This window comes from Perognathus longimembris, chromosome 3 (assembly GCF_023159225.1).
Source record: "Perognathus longimembris pacificus isolate PPM17 chromosome 3, ASM2315922v1, whole genome shotgun sequence".
Taxonomy (NCBI): Eukaryota; Metazoa; Chordata; class Mammalia; order Rodentia; family Heteromyidae; genus Perognathus; species Perognathus longimembris.
Genome location: NC_063163.1, coordinates 66,059,744 through 66,084,272, shown reverse-complemented (window position 1 = coordinate 66,084,272; position 24,529 = coordinate 66,059,744). Strand labels below are relative to the sequence as shown.

Genomic DNA, 24,529 nt, shown 5'->3' with positions numbered 1-24,529 from the left:
TTGATTTTGAATTAAAGGCATCCAGGCACTAGTTGAGGTCTTACTCTAGAAGCCTGTATGCAAACTCCTCTTCCTGCTCTGGAGGAGGAGACGGCTGACGCTTCTTTTCCTGTCTGTAGCTGCTGGCTCAACCTTGAGAAAGGATTTATCTGGAGCTTCATGGGACCCGTGGCAGTCATTATCTTGGTGCGTGCTATTCGTGGGCATGCCTGATCTCAGAGAGCCAAGCCGAGTATATGCTCCTGGTGTGTGTGTGTGTGTGTGTGTGTGTGTGCGTGCGTGTGCGCGTGCGTGCATGTGCTTGTGCCAGTCTTGGGGCTTGACCTCAGGGCCTGGGCACTGTTCCTTAGCTTTTTCACTCAAGGCTAACGCTCTACTCTTGAGCCACACCTCCACTTTTTTGATGATTCATTGGAGATGAGCGTCTCCTAAGACTTTCCTACCCTGGCTAGGCTCAAACTGCAATCCTCAGATCTCAGCCTCCTGAGTAGCGAGGATGACAGGCAGGAGCTACCCGTGCCCATCGGTGGATCATTTTTCGTGGTGCTGAGAATCAGACCCAGGCCTCACAGCTGCTAAGCAAGTGGTTGACCCTGAGCCTCAGCTCTCTCTGTGGATTAGAAAAGCCCGGCTTTCATTCACTGAGTGAAAGGTTACCTCTGCCAGGGAGCTGGGGACTCGTGGCTGACACGAGCTATGGAGAAGGATGTCACAGAGCTCCATTTTCAGCATTCTGGTGTGAACGATCGAGGATGGCTCTACCCAGCCAGTCACCAGGTGCTGCCGAGCTCTGACTGCGCACAATACAAACCACACGTGCTACGCTGGTCCCAAGAAACCGCTGTCTCTGGGGAAAAGATTCTCAGATCCAGGGCCAGTGGGATGCATGAACAGAGCTCCGCACGGTATTCCAAGTCACCTCTTCCCATGCTGCCTTCCATCCACAGGTAAACTCAGTGTTCTACTGCCAAATTCTGTGGATTCTGAGGAGCAAAATTTCCTCCCTCAATAAAGAAGTTTCTACCCTTCAGGATACCAGGTGAGAAGGGACTATAGTCAGTGGTACCCGTGGGTTTGGCTGTGAGGACCATTCTGCCCAGAGAGAAAGCTCACAGGGATGGGTCAGATGCCAGGGGCTCACGCCAGTAATCCTTGCTATTCAGGAGGCTGAGATCGGAAGGCTGAGGTCTGAAGCCAGGCTGAGCAGAAAAGCCTGAGACTCTTATCTCCAATGAACCAGAAAAAAAAAGAGGTAGAAGTGCAGCTGTGTCTCAAGTGGTAGAGCACCAGCATTGAGTGAAAAGGCTAAGGGACAGTGCCCAGGCCCTGTGTTCAAGTCTTGGCATCTGCATACATACAAAAACAGATAAGGAGTCTAAGCTTCGTGGTAGAGTACTTGCTTGGCATATGTGAGGTCCTGGGTTCGACCTCCAGCACGGAATTCATATAATAATGGACTTTATTTGTCCAGGGAGTACTAATTGATTTTCTTCCTTGGTGTAGACACTGGATATGAAATTAAAACCAAGAGTATCAACATTGTCTTTTTATCTCCCTTGAGAGTATATTCACTCCTAAATCCATTCTCTTTGATAGTAGAAACTTAGTTCTCATAGGTATCATAAATTCTTAAAATTAATAATAAGGGGCTGGGACTGTGGCTTAGTGGTAGAGTGCTTGCCCTGGGTTCGATTCCTCAGTACCACATACACAGAAAAAGCTGGAAGTAATGCTGTGGCTCAAGTGGCAGAGTGCTAGCCTTGAGCAAAAGAAGCTCATGGACAGTGCTCAGACCCTGTTGGGCTTTTTTGCCCCTCCCGGCTCGGACGCTTACTTTTTCCTTTCCACTCTCCCTTTTACGCCCTCTCCCCTAGTCATCCAACCTGCAGATAAGCTAGAGTGGAACGGGGGAGATAGCTCCGACCTGTCGCGCACGTGATCTGCCGCAGATATGTGCCTGCCTCCTTACCGCTAGAAGTCTGGCGTACATATGCAAAGGGGCTAGCTTCTTAGAGCGAACTAACTTTATTGAGACAAGGACAAGGGGAGGTGATTCCGAGGGAGGGGGTTGGCCAGGATGTCGATAGGCTGAAAGGTATCACCTGACCCCCAAGGGCTAAGGTCACTCGAGCGCGCCGAACCAGGGCGGGGTTGGTAGGCGCCAGGCTGGCTAGCGGGTTGGGTTGGGGGCTGTTTGCCCAACCGGTTTCTCTGGATTCCGATCCAGAGAGGGTAGTAGGGCCGCATTCCCCAGGGCTGGGGGAGGGGCATCAAGCCCCTTCCATCAAGGGGAAAGATGGATCCCAACAAGACCCTGAGTTGAATCCCTGGGATGGCAAAAAATAATAATAACAAGGGGTCAGGGGCATGGCTCAGGTGGTAGAGCACCAGCCAATGAGCAAAAGCATCAGGTACCATTTTTACCACAGACAAATAATAATAATAACTAATGTTCACTTGGAACTTGATATAAATAAGGGACACTTGCCAATATTATTTTATGGAATCCTTTTAACTATAAATTATGGGATTTACAGTACTATCTCAGTGAACCAAATCTATGCTCATCTTTTTATGATACTGTGTGCTGGCTTTGCTTTTTGTTATGTTTATTATTTTAATTTAATTATATTATAGTAATTATTACTTTATGTTTATTAACTTTATTATGTTTATTTTAGGTTTTTATTTTATTTTTTGTGCTGATCCTGGGGCTTGAACTCAGACCAGTGTACTGCTCCTGAGCTTTTTGCTCAAGGGTGGCATTCTACCACTTGAGCCACAGATCTATTTCCAGCTTTCTGGTGGTTCATTGGAGATGAGAATCCTGCTTCAAACTGTGGTCCTCAGATCTCAGCCTCCTGAGTAGCTGGGATTCCAAGAGTGAACTACTGGGGTCCAGCTGTTTTCATTATTTCTTAAAAAGTGGTACAAAGGGGTATCAATTTATATGTACAATGTATATTGATCAGCCCTCGTGTTCCTCTATTCCTGCCTCATCCCTCCCAGCCCCATCATCCCTTCCGTTCCTAGTTCTGTTTTCTTTTTCTCTCTTTTTCTTTTCTTGGCCACTTGAACTCAGGGCCTTGACACTGCCCCTGAGCTTTTTTACCCAAAGCTGGCATTCTACCTCTTGAGCCACATCTCCACCTATGGCTTTTGCTGGTTCATTGGAGATAAGAGTCCCATAGACTTTCCTGCCTGGGCTGGTTTTGAACCTCGATCCTCAGATCTCAGCTTCCTGAGTAGCTGGAATAACAAGCCTGAGCCACTGGTACCTGTATTTTTTTTTTTTGCCAGCCCTGGGTTTGAACTCAGGGTCTGTGCACTGGCCCTGAGCTTCTTTTTGCTCAAGGCTAGCACTCTGCCACTTGAGCCACAGTGCCACTTCCAGCTCTTTCTGTTTATGTGGTAGTGAGGAATCAAACCCAGAGCTTCATGCACACGAGGCAAGCACTGTGCCACTAAGCCACATTCCCAGCCCATCCGAGTTCCATTTTCATGAGGTTCTCTGATCTAGGACAAGTATCTTGAACTGGTTGTTCCATGGCTAGACGACACCACTCAACCTCTGTCTGATCCTGGCTTTGGTCTTACCTACTTAGCAAGACGACCTAACATCTCTTGCCCTCAGTTTCCTTTGTCCTCGATGACCTGAGATGTCAGCCTTCTGGGTATTTCCTAACCCTGTACACATGTGTAAGTGAAGATTCATGGATGGTCACACACACACACACACATACACACACACACACACACACACACACGCTGCAAAGCTCTCGGTCAGCTGCTAAGCACCAAACACAATTTCTGTTTGAGGAAACCCAACAAGACACAATATTATAAGGTCAGGAAATCATCCAGATTTACCCACCCAAAATTCTACATGTCATTTCCTGTACATCTCCCAATGAGTCTATGTAGAGGACTTGGTAGAGAAGTCATCTCCAAGAACAGCGGAGCAAGGTCAGCAGCAGTGACTGAAAACCTGGGCTCAGCCTCATCCTCAAGTAGTGTGACTATAAACATCACTCATCTGCCAGGCCCTGGTGGCTCACCCCTGTAATCCCAGCTACTCAGGAAGCTATGATCTAAGGATCACACTTCAAAGCCAGCCTGGGCAAAAAGGTCTGGGAGACTCTTACCTCCAATAAACTACTTAAAAAGTTGGAAGTATGGGGCTGGGGATATAGCCTAGTGGCAAGAGTGCCTGCCTCGGATACACGAGGCCCTAGGTTCGATTCCCCAGCACCACATATACAGAAAACGGCCAGAAGTGGCGCTGTGGCTCAAGTGGCAGAGTGCTAGCCTTGAGCGCGAAGAAGCCAGGGACAGTGCTCAGGCCCTGAGTCCAAGGCCCAGGACTGGCCAAAAAAAAAAAAAAAAAAAAGTTGGAAGTAGAGCTATGGTTCAAGTGGAAGAGCACTAGCCCAGAGCTGAAATAGCTTAAGGACAGCAACTAGGCTTAGATTCAAGCCCAGAACTGGCAAAAAAAAAAAAAAAAAAAAAAAGGATCATACATGCAGAGCCAGTATTAAGTAAACACCAGTGGCTCACGCCTGTAATCCTAGCTACTCAGGAGGCTGAGATCTGAGGATTGTGGTTCAATGCCAGCCTAGGCACAAAGTCTGTGAGAGTCTTACCTGCAATTTACCACCAGAAAACCGGAAGCAGTGCTGTGGTTCATAGTGATAGAGCACTAGCCTTGAGCTGAAGAGCTCGGGGACAGCGCCCAGGCCCTGAGTTCAAACCCCATGACACACACACACACATACTTTCTCTCTCTCTCTCCCTTTCTCTCTCTCTCTCTCTCACACACACACACACTGCTTATAGGCTATAGTTAACACTGCCCTTTTCCCCACAGAGTCATGACGTTCAAAGCCATCTCGCAGCTCTTCGTCCTGGGCTGTTCCTGGAGCCTTGGCTTTTTGATGGTGGAGGAAGTGGGGGAGGTGGTTGGCTCGGTCGTGGCCTACTTGTTCACCATCACCAATGTCCTGCAGGGGGTGTGGCTCTTCGTGGTGCACTGTCTGCTGAACCGCCAGGTGAGCCCCGCTGCCCCGTGGTGCAGCCCCGTGCCCCCTCACACCCTTGGGTGTCCTCCCCCTTTGGGGTGGGTCTCAAGCTCTGCCTTCCACTTAGGAATCGGGTGTGGCTGGGCCCTGCTCCCTCCTCTGCGTTGGTCCATGAACCATCTCCATGGAACTTTTTTTGAAAACTGCGGATAGTGGGGCTTGAACTCAGGGCCTTGTGCTCCCTGAGCCTTTTCTGCTCAAGGCTAGCGCTCTACCATTGGGGCCATACTTCAACTGCCAACTTTTTGGTGGTTCATTGGAGAGAAGAGTCTCATGGGCTTTCCTACCCAGGCTGGCTTTGAACGGCGATCCTCAGATCTCAGCCTCCTGTGGAGCTGGGGTGACAGGCGTGAGCCCCACACCGGCTTCCAGCATTCTCTCTGAAGAGAACAGGGGAGGGGCCACTCTGCCTTTGGAAACACCTTTCTGGACGTTTCCTTTGCTGTCGAGTGGAAGTAGCAGCCGCTGCTGTTCTGGTGGCCAAAGGCTCAGCACGCCATGGCTTCTCTCCCAGCGTTCAGCACTGCCTCTGCTCTGCCCTGCTCTTCCCACACCGAGGAAATACCATTGCAGTTCCCTGGTGACATAGTGTTGCGCGCGGACTCCTTCGGCCATGTCCACACGCTCACGTGCTCATGTGTTTGCACGCTCACACGTTCATGTGCTCACATGGCAAGACGCTGAGAGCCAGGTGACTTGTGGCATTTCCAGACACACTTAGTGCAATATGAATAGTGTCAGGGCTGTGGAAAAAGGTGACAATGTGACCCTGGCTGAAGCTGGGTACATCCTTCCAGAGAATTCCTTTCTGCAGATTTCACACAAGGTGGAATTCTGTTTTCCCACTGAGTTGATGTGAGTATTAAATGACATAAGGGCCTCACACATAGCTAGTGTCTGTCCCATGAAGGGCACTTCCAACACCTCACCAATAACCTTAATCACCACCACCATCACCACCATTATCACCATCACCACTACCACCATCACCATCACCACCACCACCATCACCACCACCATTATCACCATCATCACCATCACCACCACCCATCCTCACCTCTGTTGCCATCACCATCCATCAAGTTCTTTATGGTGTCCAACATAAATACCTTTTCACAATGGAGATTAAGTATGAATAAAATGAATCCACTTGAGCATGGCCCAGACCCAAGGGGGGAGTCAGGAGGACGAGCTAGTGGGGGACCAGAGCACAGGATCTGTGCTCTCTCCTTGTCATCAGGTCTTCTGGCTGTAACCCCAGCCTCTTGCCACCCCCCAGGTGCGAATGGAATACCGGAAGTGGTTCAGTGGAATGCTGAAAGGGGCTGAGGCAGAGAGTGTGGAGATGTCCCACTCCACCACCCACACCAAGATGGTAAGAGCCCTGGACGCCTCCTTGGAACCCCCACTGTGTGCCCGGGGTGCTGTCCGAAAGACAACTGTCAGCCCAGACAAGAGCGTGGGACACTCTCTCTGCCCTTTCCTCTCTTTTCCCTTTGCTTTCCTCATCCTCTTCCCTCTCCTTCCTTCCTCCCTCCCTCCCTCCCTTCCTTGTGCTGATGCTGAGGCTTGAACTCAGGGCTGTCTCTGAGCTTTGCTGTTCAAGGTTAGCACTCTACCACTTGAGCCACAGCACCACTTCCAGTTTTTCTGGCAGTTCATCGGAGAGAAGAGTCTCACAGACTTTCATGCCCAGGCCAGCTTTGAACCGCATTCCTCAGATCTCAGCCTCCTGAGTAGCTGGGATTACATGCATGAGCCACCGGGCCTAGCTCTTCTTTCTTCTTGCTCCCACAAGCATTTAAGGATTATGTAGTTTAAAACAAAATGCATCTCCGCCCGCTTATGCAGCACACGTGTGTTGCCCACTCGGCGCGGGCTGTCTAGCCGTAGGGACGCAGCGCGGGCACACTGCAGCCCTTTCCTTCACTGCGCCCACATCCAAGCTGGGTGGCTGCGCGGGCCATCAGCCACCATAACCGAGTCACGCAATCTGCTAGAAAGTGGTGTTACAGAAAAAACCAGCTCACACAAGAAGTCGGGAGTCCGCAGGGTAGAAGCTCGGCTTTGCTCATTATGATCATTAACTCATAGATTACACCAGTAAGCCCCTGGCTCCTGGCTGAAATTCCTTTATTAGTTCTATTGCTGGGCATCTAGATCAATTCCAAGCTTGGCTGTTATGAATTGTGCACAATAATTTGAGTGTGCAGGTGTTCTGGTTCCTTGGTGCAGACACCAGCATCACATAAAAATCAACCAGAGAGCCGGGCACAGGGCTCAGTCATGTCATCCTAGCTACTTAAGATGCAGAAATTTAGGATATTATGGTTGGAGGCCAGCCTGGGAATTAAAAAGGAAAAAAAAGGTTCACTGAGCACTGCTGGCTCACGCCTGTCATCCTACTCCAGAGGCTGAGATCTGAGGATTGTGGTCCAAAGCCAGCCTGGGCGGGGAAGTCCGTGAGACTCTCATCTCCAATGAGCCACCAGAAAACGGAAGGTGGAGCTGTGGCTCAAAGTGGTAGAGCATTCACTTTTGAGCAAAGGGGCTCAAGGACAGCGCCCAGGGATTACATGGGAGCAACAGGCACCTGTTCCCAGAGAAACTGTGGAGCAGGTCCACAGGTGCAGGACAGGTGCACTAGTCCCAGAACTCAAGAATCTATGGCTTGGAGTGTGAATGCAGGCTTCCTGATAATAATGGGAGGGGGGGCTTATCATACATACCCCACAAGTCTTCTTCAAGTGGGCCTCTCATGCAAGTTTGTTAAGGAGCCTTATTTAAAACAGAACCTTACCAAGTGCCTGGGGCTCACGCCTGTCATCCCAGCTACTCAGGAGGCTGAGATCTGAGGATAACGGTTTAAAGTCTGCCTGGCCAAGGAAGTTCATGAGTCTCTCATCTCCAATTAACCAGACATTAGCCGGAAGTGGAGCTGTGGCTCAAGTGGTAGGGCACCAGCCTTGAAGGAAAAAGCATCCAGGTCCTGAGTTCAAGCCCAGTGCTTGCAAGCACACACACACACACACACACACACGCAACATTCTCTTGTCATTCCTGGGCCTTGAACTCGGGGCCCAGGTGCTGTCCCTGAGCTCTTTTGCTCAAGGCTAGCGCTATTCAACGGAGTCACAGCTCCACTTCTGGTTTTCTGGTGGTTCACTGTAGATAGAGTCTCATGGATTTTCCTGCCCCGGCTGGCTTTGAACCTCGATCCTCAGATCTCAGTCTCCTGAGTAGCTGGGATGACAGGTGTGAGCCACCAGTGCCCGGCCAACTTTTTAACTGTCTGATGAGGTTATGGACTAAAAAGTTAGTCTCTCCTAAACTTTTGGACCTTACAGAAAGCCTGAGGAAGACACAGTTCTGGTTATTTCTTGAGGTACTCATTTTCTTTTTCTCTTGAAGTAGGGGGACCCCATGAAGTCATCGGAGCCACTCAAGGAGCAGATTCATGATTAGCCCAATCGCAGCCTGGGCGCCTCTCCCCCTGGCCGGCAGAGCAGACCGTGTGCCAGTGCGCCCTCTTGTGGTCGCATGCAGGGTATGCTCGTGTGTCCCCACCTTTCCCAGGAGAAGCCCAGACTCCCCCCATCAAGCCGGAAAACTGTTTTTATCACAGTTGTTCATGCATCTTACTGTACATATTGAGATTCTCCGGTATTTTGCATTCATTTCTATGTGCTTTGATCAAGCCTCCCATCCTTTATACTCCTTCCGCACCCCGCTTTTCTCTTTCCCTCCTCCCCATCCCTTGGCCTCCAGTCACCTTCCTCAGCCCTCATAATCATTTAGGTCAAATCTATCTTTTTATTTTTAATTCTATATGTGGAGATCATCTAGTATTTTATCTGTGGTATTTCTCTGAAAATAATGCCCTCCAGTTTAATGAAAACTGCTGGGAATGGCAGGAAGTCACTTTCTTCATGGCTGACTAGTACTCCATGATGTCCATATCGTTGTCTTGACCCACTCATCTGCCGAAAACTCTGTAACATGGGCGTTGCTTGTGCTGTAAATAAACATGTGTTTGTTGTTGACTGTAGAATTTTAGAAAAAATATCCAGGGGTGGCATAGCTGCATCATAGGGTGCTTTTTTTTTTTTTTAATGTGCTACCATGTATTTGTAATGGTGATATTTACACACACACACACACACACACACACACAGTGTGCTTTGAACAGATTCACCTCCTCTACTGTGTTCCCTTTCCTTGGCTCTAATCTCCCCCTTTTCAGTGTTAAGTGAGCTTCCTTGTGCTGTCTTCATACATATTGTACGGGTATGTCTACTATGTATCTATTTTATATGTATGTTTTATATATATATATATATATATCACATCTTTTCTCCTCTCCCCTTCAGTATCCTTCCCCTCCTCCCACTGATGTCCTCCTGAACAGTCCCCATTCCACATCAATGTCCCTTACACAATTGCTATTATCCTCATCTGTTGAATACTTGATTTTCTCCCATTCTGGGGTGTGTGTGTGTGTGTGTGTGTGTGTGTGTGTGTGTGTGTGTGTGTGTGTGTGTGTGTGTGTGTGCTGGTACTAGGGCTTGAACTTAGGGCCTGGGCTCTTTCCCTTAGCTTCTATGCTCAAGGCTGGTGCTCTACCACTTGAGCCATACCTCCACTAGATTTTTGGTAATTGGAATCTCGCAGGCTGTCCTGCCCGAGCTAGCTTTGAACTGCATCCTCAGATCTCAGCCTCCTGAATGTCTGGGATTACAGGTGTGAACCACCAGTGCTTAGCTCATGGGATATTTTTTTTTAAGAAAAGAAAATGTGTCCAGAGCTATAGGGATCTGGTTCATTTCTCTTCCAATTAAAGAAATAAAAGGCAGGGAAGTGTTCCAAGCAGACAGAGAGAGTTTATTTGAAAGGGTTGTAGAGTATGCTCTCCACAGGCAAGGGCGCAGCTGCCGCTGGGGTGCAGTGGAGTCCCATTATAACATGGGGCTCCTCCCACATCTGCCCTGGGCTTTGCATGGATGGCTTGGTGACTATTGATTGCGTGGGAACCCAGGGCATCATGGGAAGCAGTGTTCAAGCAGGAACGTGAGGCACTGTAGGAGGAAGCATGTGAGCGGGATCCCAGGGCATCATGGGAAGCAGCAGCACCATTCTGGACATGTGTTTTTTTGTCGTCATTTCCTATTCCCATCTACTTAACTCTCCTTCACAACTACTACCAAAGTTTATTCCATGCTTAGATTATGGAAATGACACATCTTTATATTTAAAGTATGACTTTTTCTGTTGTTTTTTTAAAAAATTGTGAACACAGTATGTTTTTAGCAACAGCACAAACTGGAAGAAATAAACCGGACAAGGCTGCGTAGGTGATGAAGTAATGGTGATGGAAGGACCAGGGTCGTGAGGTCCCCTCTGTATGGGGGAAGCCACGGTGTGGGGCCAAAAAACAGAGGACTAATCACAGTGATTTTAACATGAATCAGAAACATCAAGAAGCAGCTTGTATAAAACCCAGGGCCTCCCCCCCCCCGCCCTCACCCCTACCCCCCACCCCACTATCTGAACTTTCTGGCTCTCTAGCCCAGTTTGGGTTGCTGGAAAAACAAAAACAACAAAACACCTCCTTTGTCCATTCTTCAAAAAGGAAAACAAAAACTCAGGAAGCCATCAGGGGTCAGCTGGCTCCAGGGCGCTTCTGGGAGAGGCGGTCCCAGGACAGCCTGTTCCCACCTCTAGTCAAAGGCCACTGTGGACAAGCCCCACTGCGGGTCCCATCCCAGCCTCGGCCCCACAGAGTGCCTGAGCCACTTGCTCCCTCGCCCCTGAGTGGGGGTGTACCGAGTGCACAGCACACGGCATGCACAGCGCACGGCACTGTGCACCCCCTCGTTGCTATGTCCTCCTGTGTTTGGGGCTTGGCACTCTCCATCCTGGGCCCTCAGCACCCATCTCCAGCCCCCAGATGCACCCGCTGGCTTCTTCAGGCGTTACTACCCTCCATCCAGACCTAAACTCAGTCCTGCCTGTGCGCTATCTTCAGTGTCTGGCTATGAACACAGAGTACTTCACACCTGTAGTCCTGTGACTGCATAAAGATGCCCCTGAACAAAGACAGGTGCCATTCCTCCCTCTGCCAGGAGAGAACTGGCCTTGTCGGCCCCGCTGCCAATCTACTCCCTCTGCTCTACGTGACTGCGTCCATGTGGTCTCCTGGGCTGGTTTCTTTCATTTCATTGGTGCCATGTCTTGGATCTAGCCTTCCTGGTGGTTTTGTTCTTCCCTTGGGGAATCTGAGCTGCCCCAGGACCTAGTCCTTGTCCCAGGCCCACCCAGAGGACTGCTGAGTTGATTTCCTTCTGACGGAATGCCTTTCCCTACATCCACCAGCGGCTGATTTAGCCTTCTTCCCAGATGAGTGACCATTCCCCATGGTTGGCGGCTCGGAGCCTTTTTTCTGTACCACTTTACAGGGAGGAAAAAAACTGGGCGCCAAGTTTCAAGCCCTTCCCCTGGGCCTAAGTCAGGGGGCCATATAGGCCAAGGGACTCAGCAATTGCGTGGTGACCTCCTCTCTTGCTGCTTCTTCCTTCTGTGGTAGCTGACCAGAGAGAGAGCCTCTGGGAATGCCTGTGGCATCTCTAGCATCAACTCCCTTGGTCCCTTACCATGGGAGGGGCACGATCTAAAGCCCCTCAAGATTCTCCTCTGGGCTGTCTTTTGAACAACCTAAAGGCTCTTAAATGGGTAACCAGACTTTAAGCCTCATAAGCTTGTATGCTTATGTAATCAAGTTTGGCCCCAATATTCACTGGACAGGCAGTCCACGTGTCCAAGCCTAGGGGACCCATAGCTCCCGCGCCCCCCCTCCCCCAATCAGGCCATGGAGGAGGCCATTAAGGTGAATCATGGCAGGAAGGATAAGGCCAAAAGACTCAAGTACCAGCCACAGGCCTGGCAACCAGCCCCTTCCCCATGGGGCCTGCCCAGGCCCTGTTATGGGTGTGATCAGGAGAGGCACTGGAAGGGTCCCTGCCCCTGAAGACAAAGGAGGACGTCTCTAAGCCAGGCCACCTGTGTGGCCAGCCAGGCCATAAAGGCTCAGCCTGCCCACAGCCACAAAAGCTGACTGGGCTGCGCCCCAGGAATGGTAAGTAGGGGCACTGGGCAATGGACTGTCCATCGTCCTCCCAGGGATGGTGGCTATCCACTAAGGCCCCATTGCCCTCTTTCAGCCTTCTGGGACTGGCTGCTAGAGATAAAGACTGAGGAGGCCCTGGACTGCCGCCCCGACCATGCACATCACCACACGGGAGCCCAGGGTAACAACTGTGGTTGCAGGTAGGCCAATTTCATTTTTGGTGGATACAGGTGCTACATATTCTGTGCTTTCTGAGATCTGGGGACAGACCTACCTAGCTGAGACCTCCACAGTGGGGGTGGGGATAAAATGTTATAGGCCCCAACAATCCCCCCCAACTGCCACCCCGTTATTTGCCTTTTTCCATGGTGACCTTTTGTGGCTCTTTTGTCATTCCCCAATGTCCTGGGCAGAGATCTTTTAGCTAAGTTTGGTGCCTCCATCACTGTGTGTCCCTCTCAACTGTTGGAGTGTGACAACAATTCTGCTCCCATTTTCTTTATTGATGGCTTTAGTGGCCCCACCTAGTGACTCCTCAGGTTTCCCTTCTCCACTCAGTGTGGGACACTCATGCCTCCTCTCTTGCTAAACATCACACCCCCATTCACATCTCCGAGTGACACCCTAGCACCCCTAGCACCCCTTCCCTCACTGCAGCCCTAGCACCCCTTCCCTCACTGCAGCCAACAGTTCAAGATCTGCTGAGAAAAGGGCTGTTATACCCCACAAACTCCCCTCCAACACTCCCATCTTAGCAGTGGCCAAGCCTAACGGCTCATTTTGTCTGGTGCGAGACCTTATCATTGTGGCTGCGATTCCCCCACATCCTGTGCTGTCCAGTCCTTAGATGCTGCTTTCTACAGCTCCCGCAACAGTTGCCTTTTTCTCAGTGTTGGATTTAATTTTCCTTTTTTTTTTTTTTTTTGCCAGTCCTGGGCCTTGGACTCAGGGCCTGAGCAATGCCCTGGCTTCTTTTTGCTCAAGGCTGCCACTGTGCCACTTGAGCCACAGCGCCACCTCTGGCCATTTTCCATATATGTGGTGCTGGGGAATCGAACCCAGGGCTTCACGTATACAAGGCAAGCACTCTTTGCCACTAGGCCATATTCCAAGCCCCAGTGTTGGGTTTAAAAGATGCCTTTTTCACTACTCCTTTGTCTCCTTCCTCCCAGGACCTCTTTGCCTTTACGTGCACTGACCCTGTTAGCCAAACCTCCACACAGCTCATGTGGACCATGCTGCCGCGGGGCTTCCGGAACAGGCATGAGACTTTCAGAACTTATATTTAAACCACCCACCCTGGGCTGGGAAGGTGGCTTAGTGGTGTAGTGCTTGCCATCCATACATGAAGCACTGGGTTCGAATCCTCAGTGCCACACAAACAGAAAAACGCTGGAAGTGGCGCTAAGCTAGAGTGCTAGCCATGAAAGGAGCTCAGGGACAGCACCCAAGCCCTGAGTTCAAGCCCCCAGGACTGGGCAAAAAAAGAAGTTTTTTTTTCTAAAAAGCATCCACCCTCATTCAGTATGTGGATGACCTTTTCCTCTGCAGTCCCACCAAGCTGCTGTGTCACACCCACATGATGACACTGCTCAATTCCCTTGCCTCCCAGGGATACCCAATCTCTCCCAATAAGGTGTAGGCCATCCAACAATCTATCACTTGTCTGGGAGTTCAATTTACTCCCACTCACAAGGCCATTACTACCCCAGGAAGCACTTAATGGCTAATTACCCTGCACCCTCCACTAAGTCTGAGCTTCTCTCCTTTTTGGGTCTGGCCGGCTACCTTAGGTCCTGGATCCTCGACTACTCCCTCCTAGCCTGGCCCTTATATGAGGCAGCTACAGGGTCACCTGAGGGGCCCCTCCCATCCCCTTCCTCTCTTCTTTCTTCCCGTAGGAGACTTCAGCAGGTCTTCTTCCAGGCCCCCCGCCCTCAGGCTGCCAGATCCTTCATGCCCATTCCTCCTGCACGGAACTGAAAACCAAGGCTTTGCACTGGGTGATTTGGGTCATCAAATCAGACCTTCACTTGTGCTGGTTGCTTGTCAAAATGCCTCAACCCTACCATTAGGGGATGGGCTCCTTGCCTCCGCGCCCTAGCTAGCCTTTGGCACAGCCCTTACCATTCTTTGCCATCCCCACTTTTCTGAGTTGTTAACACAAGGTGCTGCGTACAGTGCCTCCCTCCCGTAGTCTCTCCCTTCAGGGGTCACTGGTAGAGGACTCTTCTTTAGCCCTCCAGCAAACCCCTCCTCTCTATCCCTGTCCCACAAACGGGAAGCTGGCCCACACACTCCTGGAGGACTTGCCGCCTCACCCAGCCCACACTGGTGAAGGACCCTTAAAGGACTCCCATTTTACTTGGTTTCCCAATGGTACCTCCTTCCTCCAGGTGGCTGGATAAACTGTTGTGGTTGTTTCCATCTCTGGTGTTGTGGAGTCCAGTCCCCTTCCTCTCCAAACCACCAATCAACAGGCTGAGCTAGTGGCCCTAACACAGGCTTACCACCGGGCTGCGGCCATCCCAACGAATTCTAGGTACGCCTTCCATACTGTCCTTTCTCCTGCAGCCATTTGGAAAGAGCAAGGTATACCTCAGTTATAAATGGTGCCCATATTGCCAAGCTATTGAAAGCCTGTTTTCTCCCCTCAGCCATTGGCATAGTTCACTGCAAGACCCGTCCGTCAGATGACTGTTATAACTAAGGGAAATAACCTGGCTGATGAGACTGCCAAACAGGCTGCACATCCTCAAAATCATGAACATTAACACTGCCTGTAACAAAAGGCCCTACTCCTCCCTCCAGGCAGGACATTCTAGAATACCTGCAGAACCTTTTCCACCCCCATGCAGGTGCCTTAAACAAAGCCTTCCTCTAATCTCAGCAGACACACCGTTCCTCACACAGCTCTCACAGGTCTTCACAGTGGGCCCAAAGGCCAAGCCCAACACCGTGTGCAGCCACCTCCCTTCCCAGTGCACCTGGCTCCAGGGAACCCCCCAGGTTTGGACCGGCACATTGGCTCTGCTCACATGCCGGCAGTCCAGAAGCACAGTACCTGCTGGTTCTCGTGGACACCTGACAGGGTGGACGGAGGTGTTCCCACCACCACCAGGAGAGCATCTTCTGTGAATCAGCCTCTACTACAGGAAATAATCCCCTGCTTTGGCCTGTCGGCTCCCATCCAGACTGACAGGGACCCAGAGGCTAAGTCCCTAAACATTTCTTGGCACTTTCATATTGCCTATCACCCTCAGTCCTTGGGGAAGGTGGAAGGTGCCAACAGCTTCCTCAAACAGATTCTGACCAAACTGTCCCTTGAGTTACATTCAGATTGGGTAAAGCCTTTACATTTGGTTCTTTTCCATCTGTGGGTCTTATCTAAGTCCTTTTACAGTTATGCATGGTTGCCCACATTCACCGCCCCCCGCCACCTGTCCCAGTCCTCAGATTCTTCTTTACCACCCTCAGCACCTATGTACTTTTCTTTGAAAATACTCTGACCCACCTAGCTTTATGCCTTCCTCATTGTCCTCCATGCCCTCCATAAATGCTGAGGACCTGGCATAAATATCTGCCACAGACACTGAGTTCCATCAGGCTTTCTTCTAAGGGAGAAGGATCAGTAACCGTCTACAGTGGATTTGTTCTTGGCCACACCAAATGTCACCTGCCTCGTCGACCTTCATCCATCTCTGAGTTCGCTGGACTCCGTGGATACACAAGGTTGGACCCAATCTTCCTCAAGTCACTGAAGAACCATAGGGTCCCGCTCTGAACAAGTAACAGCTTCATAACAGTCACAGCCTTGGTCAACTCTGGTATAGTAATAATGTTTTCTCCTGGGTGTGGCTCTAGGAAAGGCCACTGTACCACCCCAGAGGGAAATTTCTGAGCCTCACCATATCCCACCAGACTGGCCCCGTTCTCATCAGATATTGGTGAGCCTGGGATACCGTATCTTCTACATCTCCTTCCCTCTCTTCTTGTGCTTTCTACAAAAGAGTTTCTCTCAATGGCTGTAAATTCTTTACTGTACCAGGCTATAATTTTCTGCTTGTTCCCCTAAGCACTTGCATTATACAACATGAAAGGTCCTCCCTGAAATCCTTACAGGACTGCATGCATTACGAATCTGGATGCACCTAGCCCAAATTACCAACTGCTCTAACTTTTGTCTAAAACAGGAATGACAATTAGGACATGTGTTTGGGTCTTGCCTACTCCCAGTACACAAACCCACATTAGATACACAAAATTTAACTATTTTCTCCTCTGGCCAAATTAACAAACCTATTACTTATGCTCATTCTTATAGTTGGGGAATACCCTCATGTTAAAAAGGCTCCAGATGCACTGATGTTATACACTCCCTGGGCTGTAATCCCACAACAACACCTGTGCTCATATTCAAAATTGCACTTACAACTGGAAGCAACTAAAAAGGGGTAGTTTTACTTGTACTATTTATGAACCCATTTTATATGCTACAGGCCACCTTCCCCCACCAACTGGCTGGTTCTTCCCTTGTCAAAGGTATACCTTTAGTTACATCCCTGCCTATCTGTCCCAAAATTCTCACTTCTGTTTAAGTCATTTGGCTATTGTGCCCCCCCCCCAGGGGGAAACTTCTAAGCCTCATCATACCCGAGAGACAAGAGGTCTGGCAGTGGAGGAATCCTGCGTTCATGAGCTACACTTCATAACCAAGGCAGAATGTAATGCCCTCACGTTTTCTCCTGTCCGGACACCAGGACTGGTGGTTGGAGCCCATGAAGCTGTCATGCTCCTGACATGTATAGTGACCAAAAAAAATACTAACTATATACCTCCTCCACCATCGCACTGTTAAACTAAGAATAGCAGGAGCACAATAAACCATTCTGGGCAATCGTACTGCCATCCATTATTTACTCTTCCTGCACCACCAGGGGTACAAGGAGGTAAAGGACATGTGCTGTTTTAATCTGACTGATAACAGCTATACCATCCAATAGGAAATCAAACATCTTAGAGAGCTTGCAGAAAAGATCCAACAGGAAAAGGGAGGATGGAACCTATTTGGCCGGATTACTCCCAGGCTTATGCCTCTCTTGGGCCCACTAGCAGCATTTTTCCCCCCTTTACTAATTGTGCCTTGCCTACTCATGTGTCGGCTAAGCATTCCTATGGGAAAGATGTGGCTCTTCACCAGTCAGACTACCTGGTCAAACGACAGATCATTCCTGACTATTTCGCCCTTTACAGCAGGAAGCAGCTCCAGAAGAAAAGGACCTCTGCCCATACTCCCAGCCCAGTACTTGTACCTATTAAACCACAAAGAGGGGAATGTCGGTATGTCCTCTTCCATTTGGGGCTTGACGGTCTCCATCCTAGGCCCTCAACATATATCTCTAGCCCCCAGCTGCATCAGCAGAAAGCTCTCCACCCAGACCTGAATGTCACCCCGCCCTTCACAAAGAAAGAACACTCCTGGGGCTCCCAGGGCTCCCGCTGGCTTCTCTGAGATAGGTCACAGGTTGCACTGCCGCCCTCTACCCACAGCTAAATTCTACCCTGCCAATGTGCTACCTTCAGCACCCAGCTGTACATGTGGATTCTTCCCACCTCTAAAGACAGGCGCCATCTCTCCCTCTGCGGGGAAGAGAACTGGCCTTGTCAGCCCCGCTGCCAATAAACTCCCTTTGCGTCTGCATGGTCTCCTGGGCTGGTTTCATTCATTTCACTCCTACCTGCCGTTGCCCTCCTCCATCACTTCTGGGTCTCCTTGGATCTGTTGTGAGCTGCCGTCCCCGCAGGAGTCTGGGACTGAGTTTTGCATTGGTGAGCTGTTTTCATTCCCAAGACAAGTAACCCTGGGTTGTTTTCAGATCATCCTTTTGCCTAGCCTCTGGCCAATGGGTTACTTTAAAGACCTCTCAGCCAGGCACTGGTGGCTCACGCCTGTCATCCTAACTGCTGGGAAGGCTGACTGGAGGATCATGGCTCAAAGGCAGCTTGTGGAGAAAAGTCCATGATACTCTTAATCTCCAATCAATCACCAAAAGGCCAGAGATGGAGCTATGGCTCAAAGTGGCAGAGTACCACAAAAGCTCAGGTCCTGAGTTCAAGCCCCACTACAGGCACTAAAAAAATGACCTCTCAAAGCTGCAAGGGAAAAGTTGGAGTTCCCTCTAATCACTGCGAGGCACAGGACTTTGGCAGAGAAATCCATCTCAAGAGCGGGCTCCACTCCAGGCAAGTGATAGGCAAAGAGTTTGGTGCCAGTCAAGAAGCAAACAGAAATCTGAAAGGGATCTTCGGCATGGAAGAAACACTGAATTACCACTGCATCCTGCATCTGGGCTTTTCTTTTCTTCTTTCTTGCTCCTTGGCCACACCTAATCACCACACCAGTAGAGGGGAACAAAACTGCAGCTCAGGATCTGGAGGCCTGGAGACTTGGGAGTGGCAGAAATAGTGGCACAGAGAGTGGCCGCCATGCTCTGTGGGCTCCAGAGAAGCAGTCAACAATGGACCCTCCCACCGGCTTCACTGCCACTCCCCACAACTGGGAAGCTTCTCCCCGAGAGGAGTCCAGGAGGGAGGCCACACCTACTGTGCTCCAGGGGGAAGACTCCACAGACTCTTCCAAAAAGCTCACCCAAACCCAGAACTCAGGCCCACAGAGTTCCCGAGAGAACACAGTCACCTACAGCAGTGGGTGCCCTGCACAAGCTCTTCAGGCAGGGAGAAGGGCTCCCTGCCCTTCACTGCCAACTCCCAAGGCAGATACTGAGGCCCATCACAGTCCATCCACAGAGCCGATCTTCAGGGCCCAAGTGCAAGCCATCCTAAACAAGTAACCTTAGAACCTCTGCAAGGGAAGAAATTCAATACCAAAAAGGGTCCTCAAAAAGCCCATCACAGCATTCTTGCTTTGAAGCAGAATGCATAGTTCAACCATCTCATCAGTGTTGCGAGATCTTTTGAATGCTTGCTCCTCTTCCATATCTTCTGCAGGGCGTTTACCAAATTCACCATTGGTTTCAGTGTTGGGGAAGGTTTCCTCTGGCTGTTCAGTTTCCATTTTCTTGTATTAAATGGACACACCAAATGAACAAGTCCGCCGTTCCCTCCCGGTTGCGCTGCTTCAGTCACTGCTAGACGGAGAAGCAAGAATGCTGGGGCAGTGATTGGAAAAGGAGGCAAGAATACAGACTACAATGTCCGTACAGACTACAATGCCAGTGCTTCAGTCCCAGACAGCAGTGGCCCCAAGCGCATATTGAGCATCAGTGCTGATATTGAAACAATTGGAGGGATTCTGAAGAAAATCATCCCTACCTTGGAAGAGGGCCTGCAGTTGCCATCACCCACTGCAACCAGCCAGCTCCCGCTCGAATCTGATGCTGTGGAATGTTTAAATTACCAACACTAGAAAGGAAGTGATTTTGACTGCGAGTTGAGACTGTTGATTCATCAGAGTCTGGCAGGAGGAATTATTGGGGTCAAAGGTGCTAAAATCAAAGAACTTCGAGAGAATACTCAGACAACAATCAAGCTTTTCCAAGAATGCTGTCCTCATTCCACTGACAGAGTTGTTCTTATTGGAGGAAAGCCTGATAGAGTTGTAGAGTGCATAAAAATCATCCTTGATCTTATATCAGAGTCTCCCATTAAAGGACATGCGCAGCCTTATGATCCCAACTTCTATGATGAGACCTATGATTATGGAGGTTTTATGATGATGTTTGATGATCGCCGTGGACGTCCCATGGGATTTCCCATGCGGGGAAGAGGTGGCTTTGACAGAATGCCTCCTGGTCGGGGTGGTCGTCCCATGCCTCCTTGTAGAAGAGATTATGATGATATGAGCCCTCGTCGTGGACCTCCTCCTCCACCTCCTGGTCGAGGTGGCCGAGGTGGAAGCAGAGCTCGGAATCTTCCTCTTCCTCCACCACCACCACCTAGAGGAGGAGATCTAATGGCCTATGACAGAAGAGGAAGACCTGGAGACCGCTATGATGGCATGGTTGGTTTCAGTGCTGATGAAACTTGGGATTCTGCGATAGATACATGGAGCCCATCAGAGTGGCAGATGGCTTACAAACCACAGGGTGGCTCTGGATATGATTATTCCTATGCAGGGGGTCGTCATATGGTGATCTTGGTGGACCTATTATTACTACACAAGTAACTATTCCCAAAGATTTGGCTGGATCTATTATTGGCAAAGGTGGTCAACGGATTAAACAAATCCGTCATGAGTCCGTAGCTTCGATCAAAATTGATGAGCCTTTAGATGGATCCGAAGATCGGATCATTACCATTACAGGAACACAGGACCAGATTCAGAATGCACAGTATTTACTGCAGAACAGTATGAAGCAGTATGCAGATGTTGAAGGATTCTAATGCAAGATATTTTTTCTTTTTTATAGTGTGAAGCAGTATTCTGGAAAGTTTTTCTAAGACTAGTGAAGAACTGAAGGAGTCCTGCATCTTTTTTTTTTTTTATCTGCTTCTGTTTAAAAAGCCAACATTTCTCTGCTTCATAGGTGTTCTGCATTTGAGGTGTAGTGAAATCTTTGCTGTTCACCAGATGTAATGTTTTAGTTCCTTAAAAACAGGGTTGGGGGGGAGGGTGTGCAAAAACTAACATTGAAATTTTGAAACAGCAACAGAGTGAGTGGATTTTATTTTTTGTTCATTGTTGGTTGTTTAAAAAAAATTCCCCCTATGTAATTATTGTGAACACCTTGCTTTGTGGTCACTGTAAACATTTGGGGGGGGGGACAGGGAGGAAAGTAACAATAGTTCACATGTCCCTGGCATTTGTTCAGAGCAGTGTGCAGAATGTAATGCTCTTTTGTAAGAAACGTTTTATGATTTTTAAAATAAATTTAGTGAACCTATTTTTGGTGGTCATTTTTTTAAGACAGTTTTCAAATGGTGGCTGAATTTTCTAACCCACTCCCAAACACTAAGTTTGACTTTTGAGCTCCTCTGTTAAATATAAATGCACCTCTTGGATATAAACAAAATATGTTAGCAAATTCAGTTCTAGTGATTTCCTGGTAGTTTGAAAGTCCATTACTTGGGAAGAAATAACATCATACACATACTCATGCTTACTAGGTGTTTTTTTTTTTAAATTATTTTTGCAAATGCTTGCCCCAATTTTATGTTTTCTGTTGTAAAGAACCAAGGTGTGGAGAGTAATACCACAAGTTAATATAAGTATACACCAGAAGAATGATTGGCAACAAGCTTTATTACTCAGATTAACAGTTAAGTGGTTGATGGCTGAATAAAATCTGGTTATTTTTATTACATAATTTCTCACCTATAGACTTGAACTGTCAACCCTGTAGTGTCTATTAAGCTTTGTAAAAATACATATACTTGTTTTTACATTGTATGCAAATTTTTTTTAATGTACCATTTCTCAGTTGTATGTTTGATTATGTAGGAAATGTTTGTGAGCAATTCAAAAAATGAAAAAAAAGTTCCTGTGGATGTTTTGTGTGGTATCTTGGCATTTGTATTGATAGTTCAAAATTTACTTCCAAATAAAAATCCCATGATGCTAGAGAAAAAAAAAGCCCATCACAGAGATACAAGAAATATAATAAATCGGGGAAATACAACACCCCCAGAAAACAACAACCACAAAACAGAGGAACACAAGGATAGTGAAGAAGAGGAAACCTCACATACTGAGCTCAAAGAACTGCTGACTAAATGCTCAATGAAATGAAAGAGGATGGGCCTCAACGACGAATGTCATGAACAGGATGAGCTTGAAAAAAAAAAAAAAGAGTAATGGAAGAATGCATGGAGTGTTGGGCTTTAAATTGCCGGGCTTCACTCTATCCCTCCCCACCCACGTGGGTGGGGAGGGGTCCTGGGTTTATCTATCTCTTCTGCTGGGGATCCATACTCACTCTCTCACATCCCCCCTGCCTGGTAGGGTTCAGATGCGGGAGTGGGGTCCTGGGTGCCTCGGTTCGCGTGTGGTTCCGAGAACCCCTTGCCCGCCAGCCCAAGGAAGACACGGGCGCTTGGGGTCTCAGAGACCGCCTCAAAGGACGATTCTGATTTATTCAAATGAGAAGCCACAAAGATATACCCCAAAGGCGGGCACAGGGAAGGGACAACAGATTGGCCACGAGAGCTGTCTGTCAAGTGATGTCAAGGGACTTCCCAGTTTGGGCGGAGGCCCAGCCCCCCAAGGATTGGATTTCTGGGGTACCCTCCCCCATTGCACACGTGCTTACCCCTGGAGCCTGGGGGCCTCTCTTCCTGTCAATGGAGGAAGGGGAGGGGACAGGCCAAGCCAGCTGTGGCCTTTTAAAGGCACAGCTGACCCCAACACATGGAGGACACAAATAAAAAGCTAAACAAATTCCAAGTGCATGAAAAGGGGTTCAATGACAATACAGCTTGGGATGAATCAAGATGGCAGAGGAGGGGCGGGGGCTAACCTGCACTCCCTCTGATCAAACAGAGGAGTGGGCCTGTAACACAACAACCCACCTCAGGAGACCACACCAAACAAACTGGGAATAATCAGAGTGTGGCTCCACCAAGAAGATTCGAATTTAAGCCTCTACAAGAGGGGAAACAGAGAAACGGAAGCAGGCACTCACAGGAGCGGTGCTGCAGCCAGAGGCTCCAGCTGGAGAGCCATCCGTTCTTCTTCTCCCCCACCCCTGCCCCACTTTTCCCCCTGGCTCCTCTCTGGTGACTCAAGCCTATCAGCAGACACCAACAACTTACCTGGAGACTAGACGATGAATCTTGAAGCTGGATAAGGCAGCCATGGCCATTTTCAGAGACAAAACAACTCCGCAAGGTAACTGCAGGTCTGACAGGGCCTCTGCAGGTCTCTAATGCCACAAGGGATCGTGCCAGGGCCTGCAACCCCTGGAACAGCCTCAGCACGACCTCTAACACCAGCAAACAGCAGCGGGGGCTTCAAAAACTCCTGCACGCATCCTCACTCAGGACCTGCTGGCACCTCCCCTAGGGTCTACCTGTGTATCCTCAAGAGGGGCACGGAAGGCCGCCCACAGCACCAAGGGTCTGTACCCAACCAGACCCAAAAGCCCCAGCCTGCACTCCCACATGAGAAGTGCCCCCACCCCAGCATCCAGGGTTGTGCCCAGACAGCCCCAAAAGCCCGTCCATGCTTTACTGCACAGGACACCCTCACCCAGGCACCACGGGTCTATGGCCAGCCTCCCCCCCAGAAGCCCACCTGCACAACAGTGCCCACAATGCCATGGTTTGCACCTAAGCAGGCATGAAAGCTTTCCATGTGTCCCCACATAGGATACCCTGGGACACAACATCACTGGAGACAGCACTCTGCTGGACCCCAAATCCTGCCCATGCCTCTTCGGGGGACACCAACGGCACAGAACACCCAAGAAAACCTAAAAAACATAGCCCAGCACCACTGAACCTAACACCTAACCTGGACAGCCTCTACATACATAAATCATTGCAGAAGATTACAAAATTCACAAACAGCCAAGAAAACATGCCACACTCAAAAACCAAGAACAACTCGGAGGAGGACTCTAGTGACAGCAAAGAAGAGAGGGAGAACAAAAGAACATTAAAGCAATGATGAGAGAACTGGAAGACAAAATAAAAGGGAAGACCCACAGACTAACAGACGAAAATACAGGACAGACATCCAAGACAACCTCAATAATAAGGCAGAAACGTTACACATCTCAGTGAAGGAAATGAAAGATGAAATTATCAAGACAAATGCTATGAGAACTGACATCAGTAGAGAGCTAGGAAACATGAAAGGGTCTATCTCCCTATTACAAAGCACAGCTGAAAGCATAGGCAATAGAATTAAGTGGAAAGCAGGTATCAAGAGTTGAAGATAGGGGCTGGGGATATAGCCTAGTGGCAAGAGTGCCTGCCTCGGATACACGAGGCCCTAGGTTCGATTCCCCAGCACCACATATACAGAAAACGGCCAGAAGCGGTGCTGTGGCTCAAGTGGCAGAGTGCTAGCCTTAAGCGGGAAGAAGCCAGGGACGGTGCTCGGGCCCTGAGTCCAAGGCCCAGGACTGGCCAAAAAAAAAAAAAAAAAAAGAGTTGAAGATAAAGCAAAAGAATTTGAACAAAAAATCAAAGGCATGGGGAAAAACACTCAGAACATAGCAAAGGGACATTCAAAAATTGGCAGATTCAGTCAAAAGATTAAATCCATGCATAATCAGGATAGAGGAAGGAGAATTCAAAACTAAATGCAATGAAAACTTATTTAACAAAATAATAACAGATGAGGCTGAGAATGTGGCTTAGTGGT

The 24,529-nt window shown here is 49.2% G+C and overlaps 1 protein-coding gene and 1 pseudogene across 2 annotated transcripts in view; both read left to right on the top strand.

Moving 5' to 3' along the window:
• LOC125347631 (adhesion G protein-coupled receptor E4-like) overlaps positions 1 to 13,843 on the top strand; it is a 33,199-nt gene extending 19,356 nt beyond the window's left edge. Inside the window, exons 13-20 of the mRNA XM_048340623.1 lie at positions 120 to 186; positions 948 to 1,039; positions 4,868 to 5,048; positions 6,358 to 6,537; positions 11,941 to 11,971; positions 12,073 to 12,210; positions 12,296 to 12,401; positions 13,753 to 13,843. Of these exons, the coding sequence (XP_048196580.1) occupies positions 120 to 186; positions 948 to 1,039; positions 4,868 to 5,048; positions 6,358 to 6,537; positions 11,941 to 11,971; positions 12,073 to 12,210; positions 12,296 to 12,401; positions 13,753 to 13,843 (886 nt within the window). The remainder of the gene's footprint in view (positions 1 to 119; positions 187 to 947; positions 1,040 to 4,867; positions 5,049 to 6,357; positions 6,538 to 11,940; positions 11,972 to 12,072; positions 12,211 to 12,295; positions 12,402 to 13,752) is intronic.
• A 4,876-nt stretch (positions 13,844 to 18,719) lies between these two features.
• On the top strand, positions 18,720 to 21,783 carry LOC125347629 (annotated as a pseudogene). Its single transcript, XR_007210263.1, has 2 exons — positions 18,720 to 18,906; positions 19,344 to 21,783. The product of XR_007210263.1 is annotated as a heterogeneous nuclear ribonucleoprotein K-like (transcript).
• The last annotated feature ends 2,746 nt before the right edge of the window (positions 21,784 to 24,529 follow it).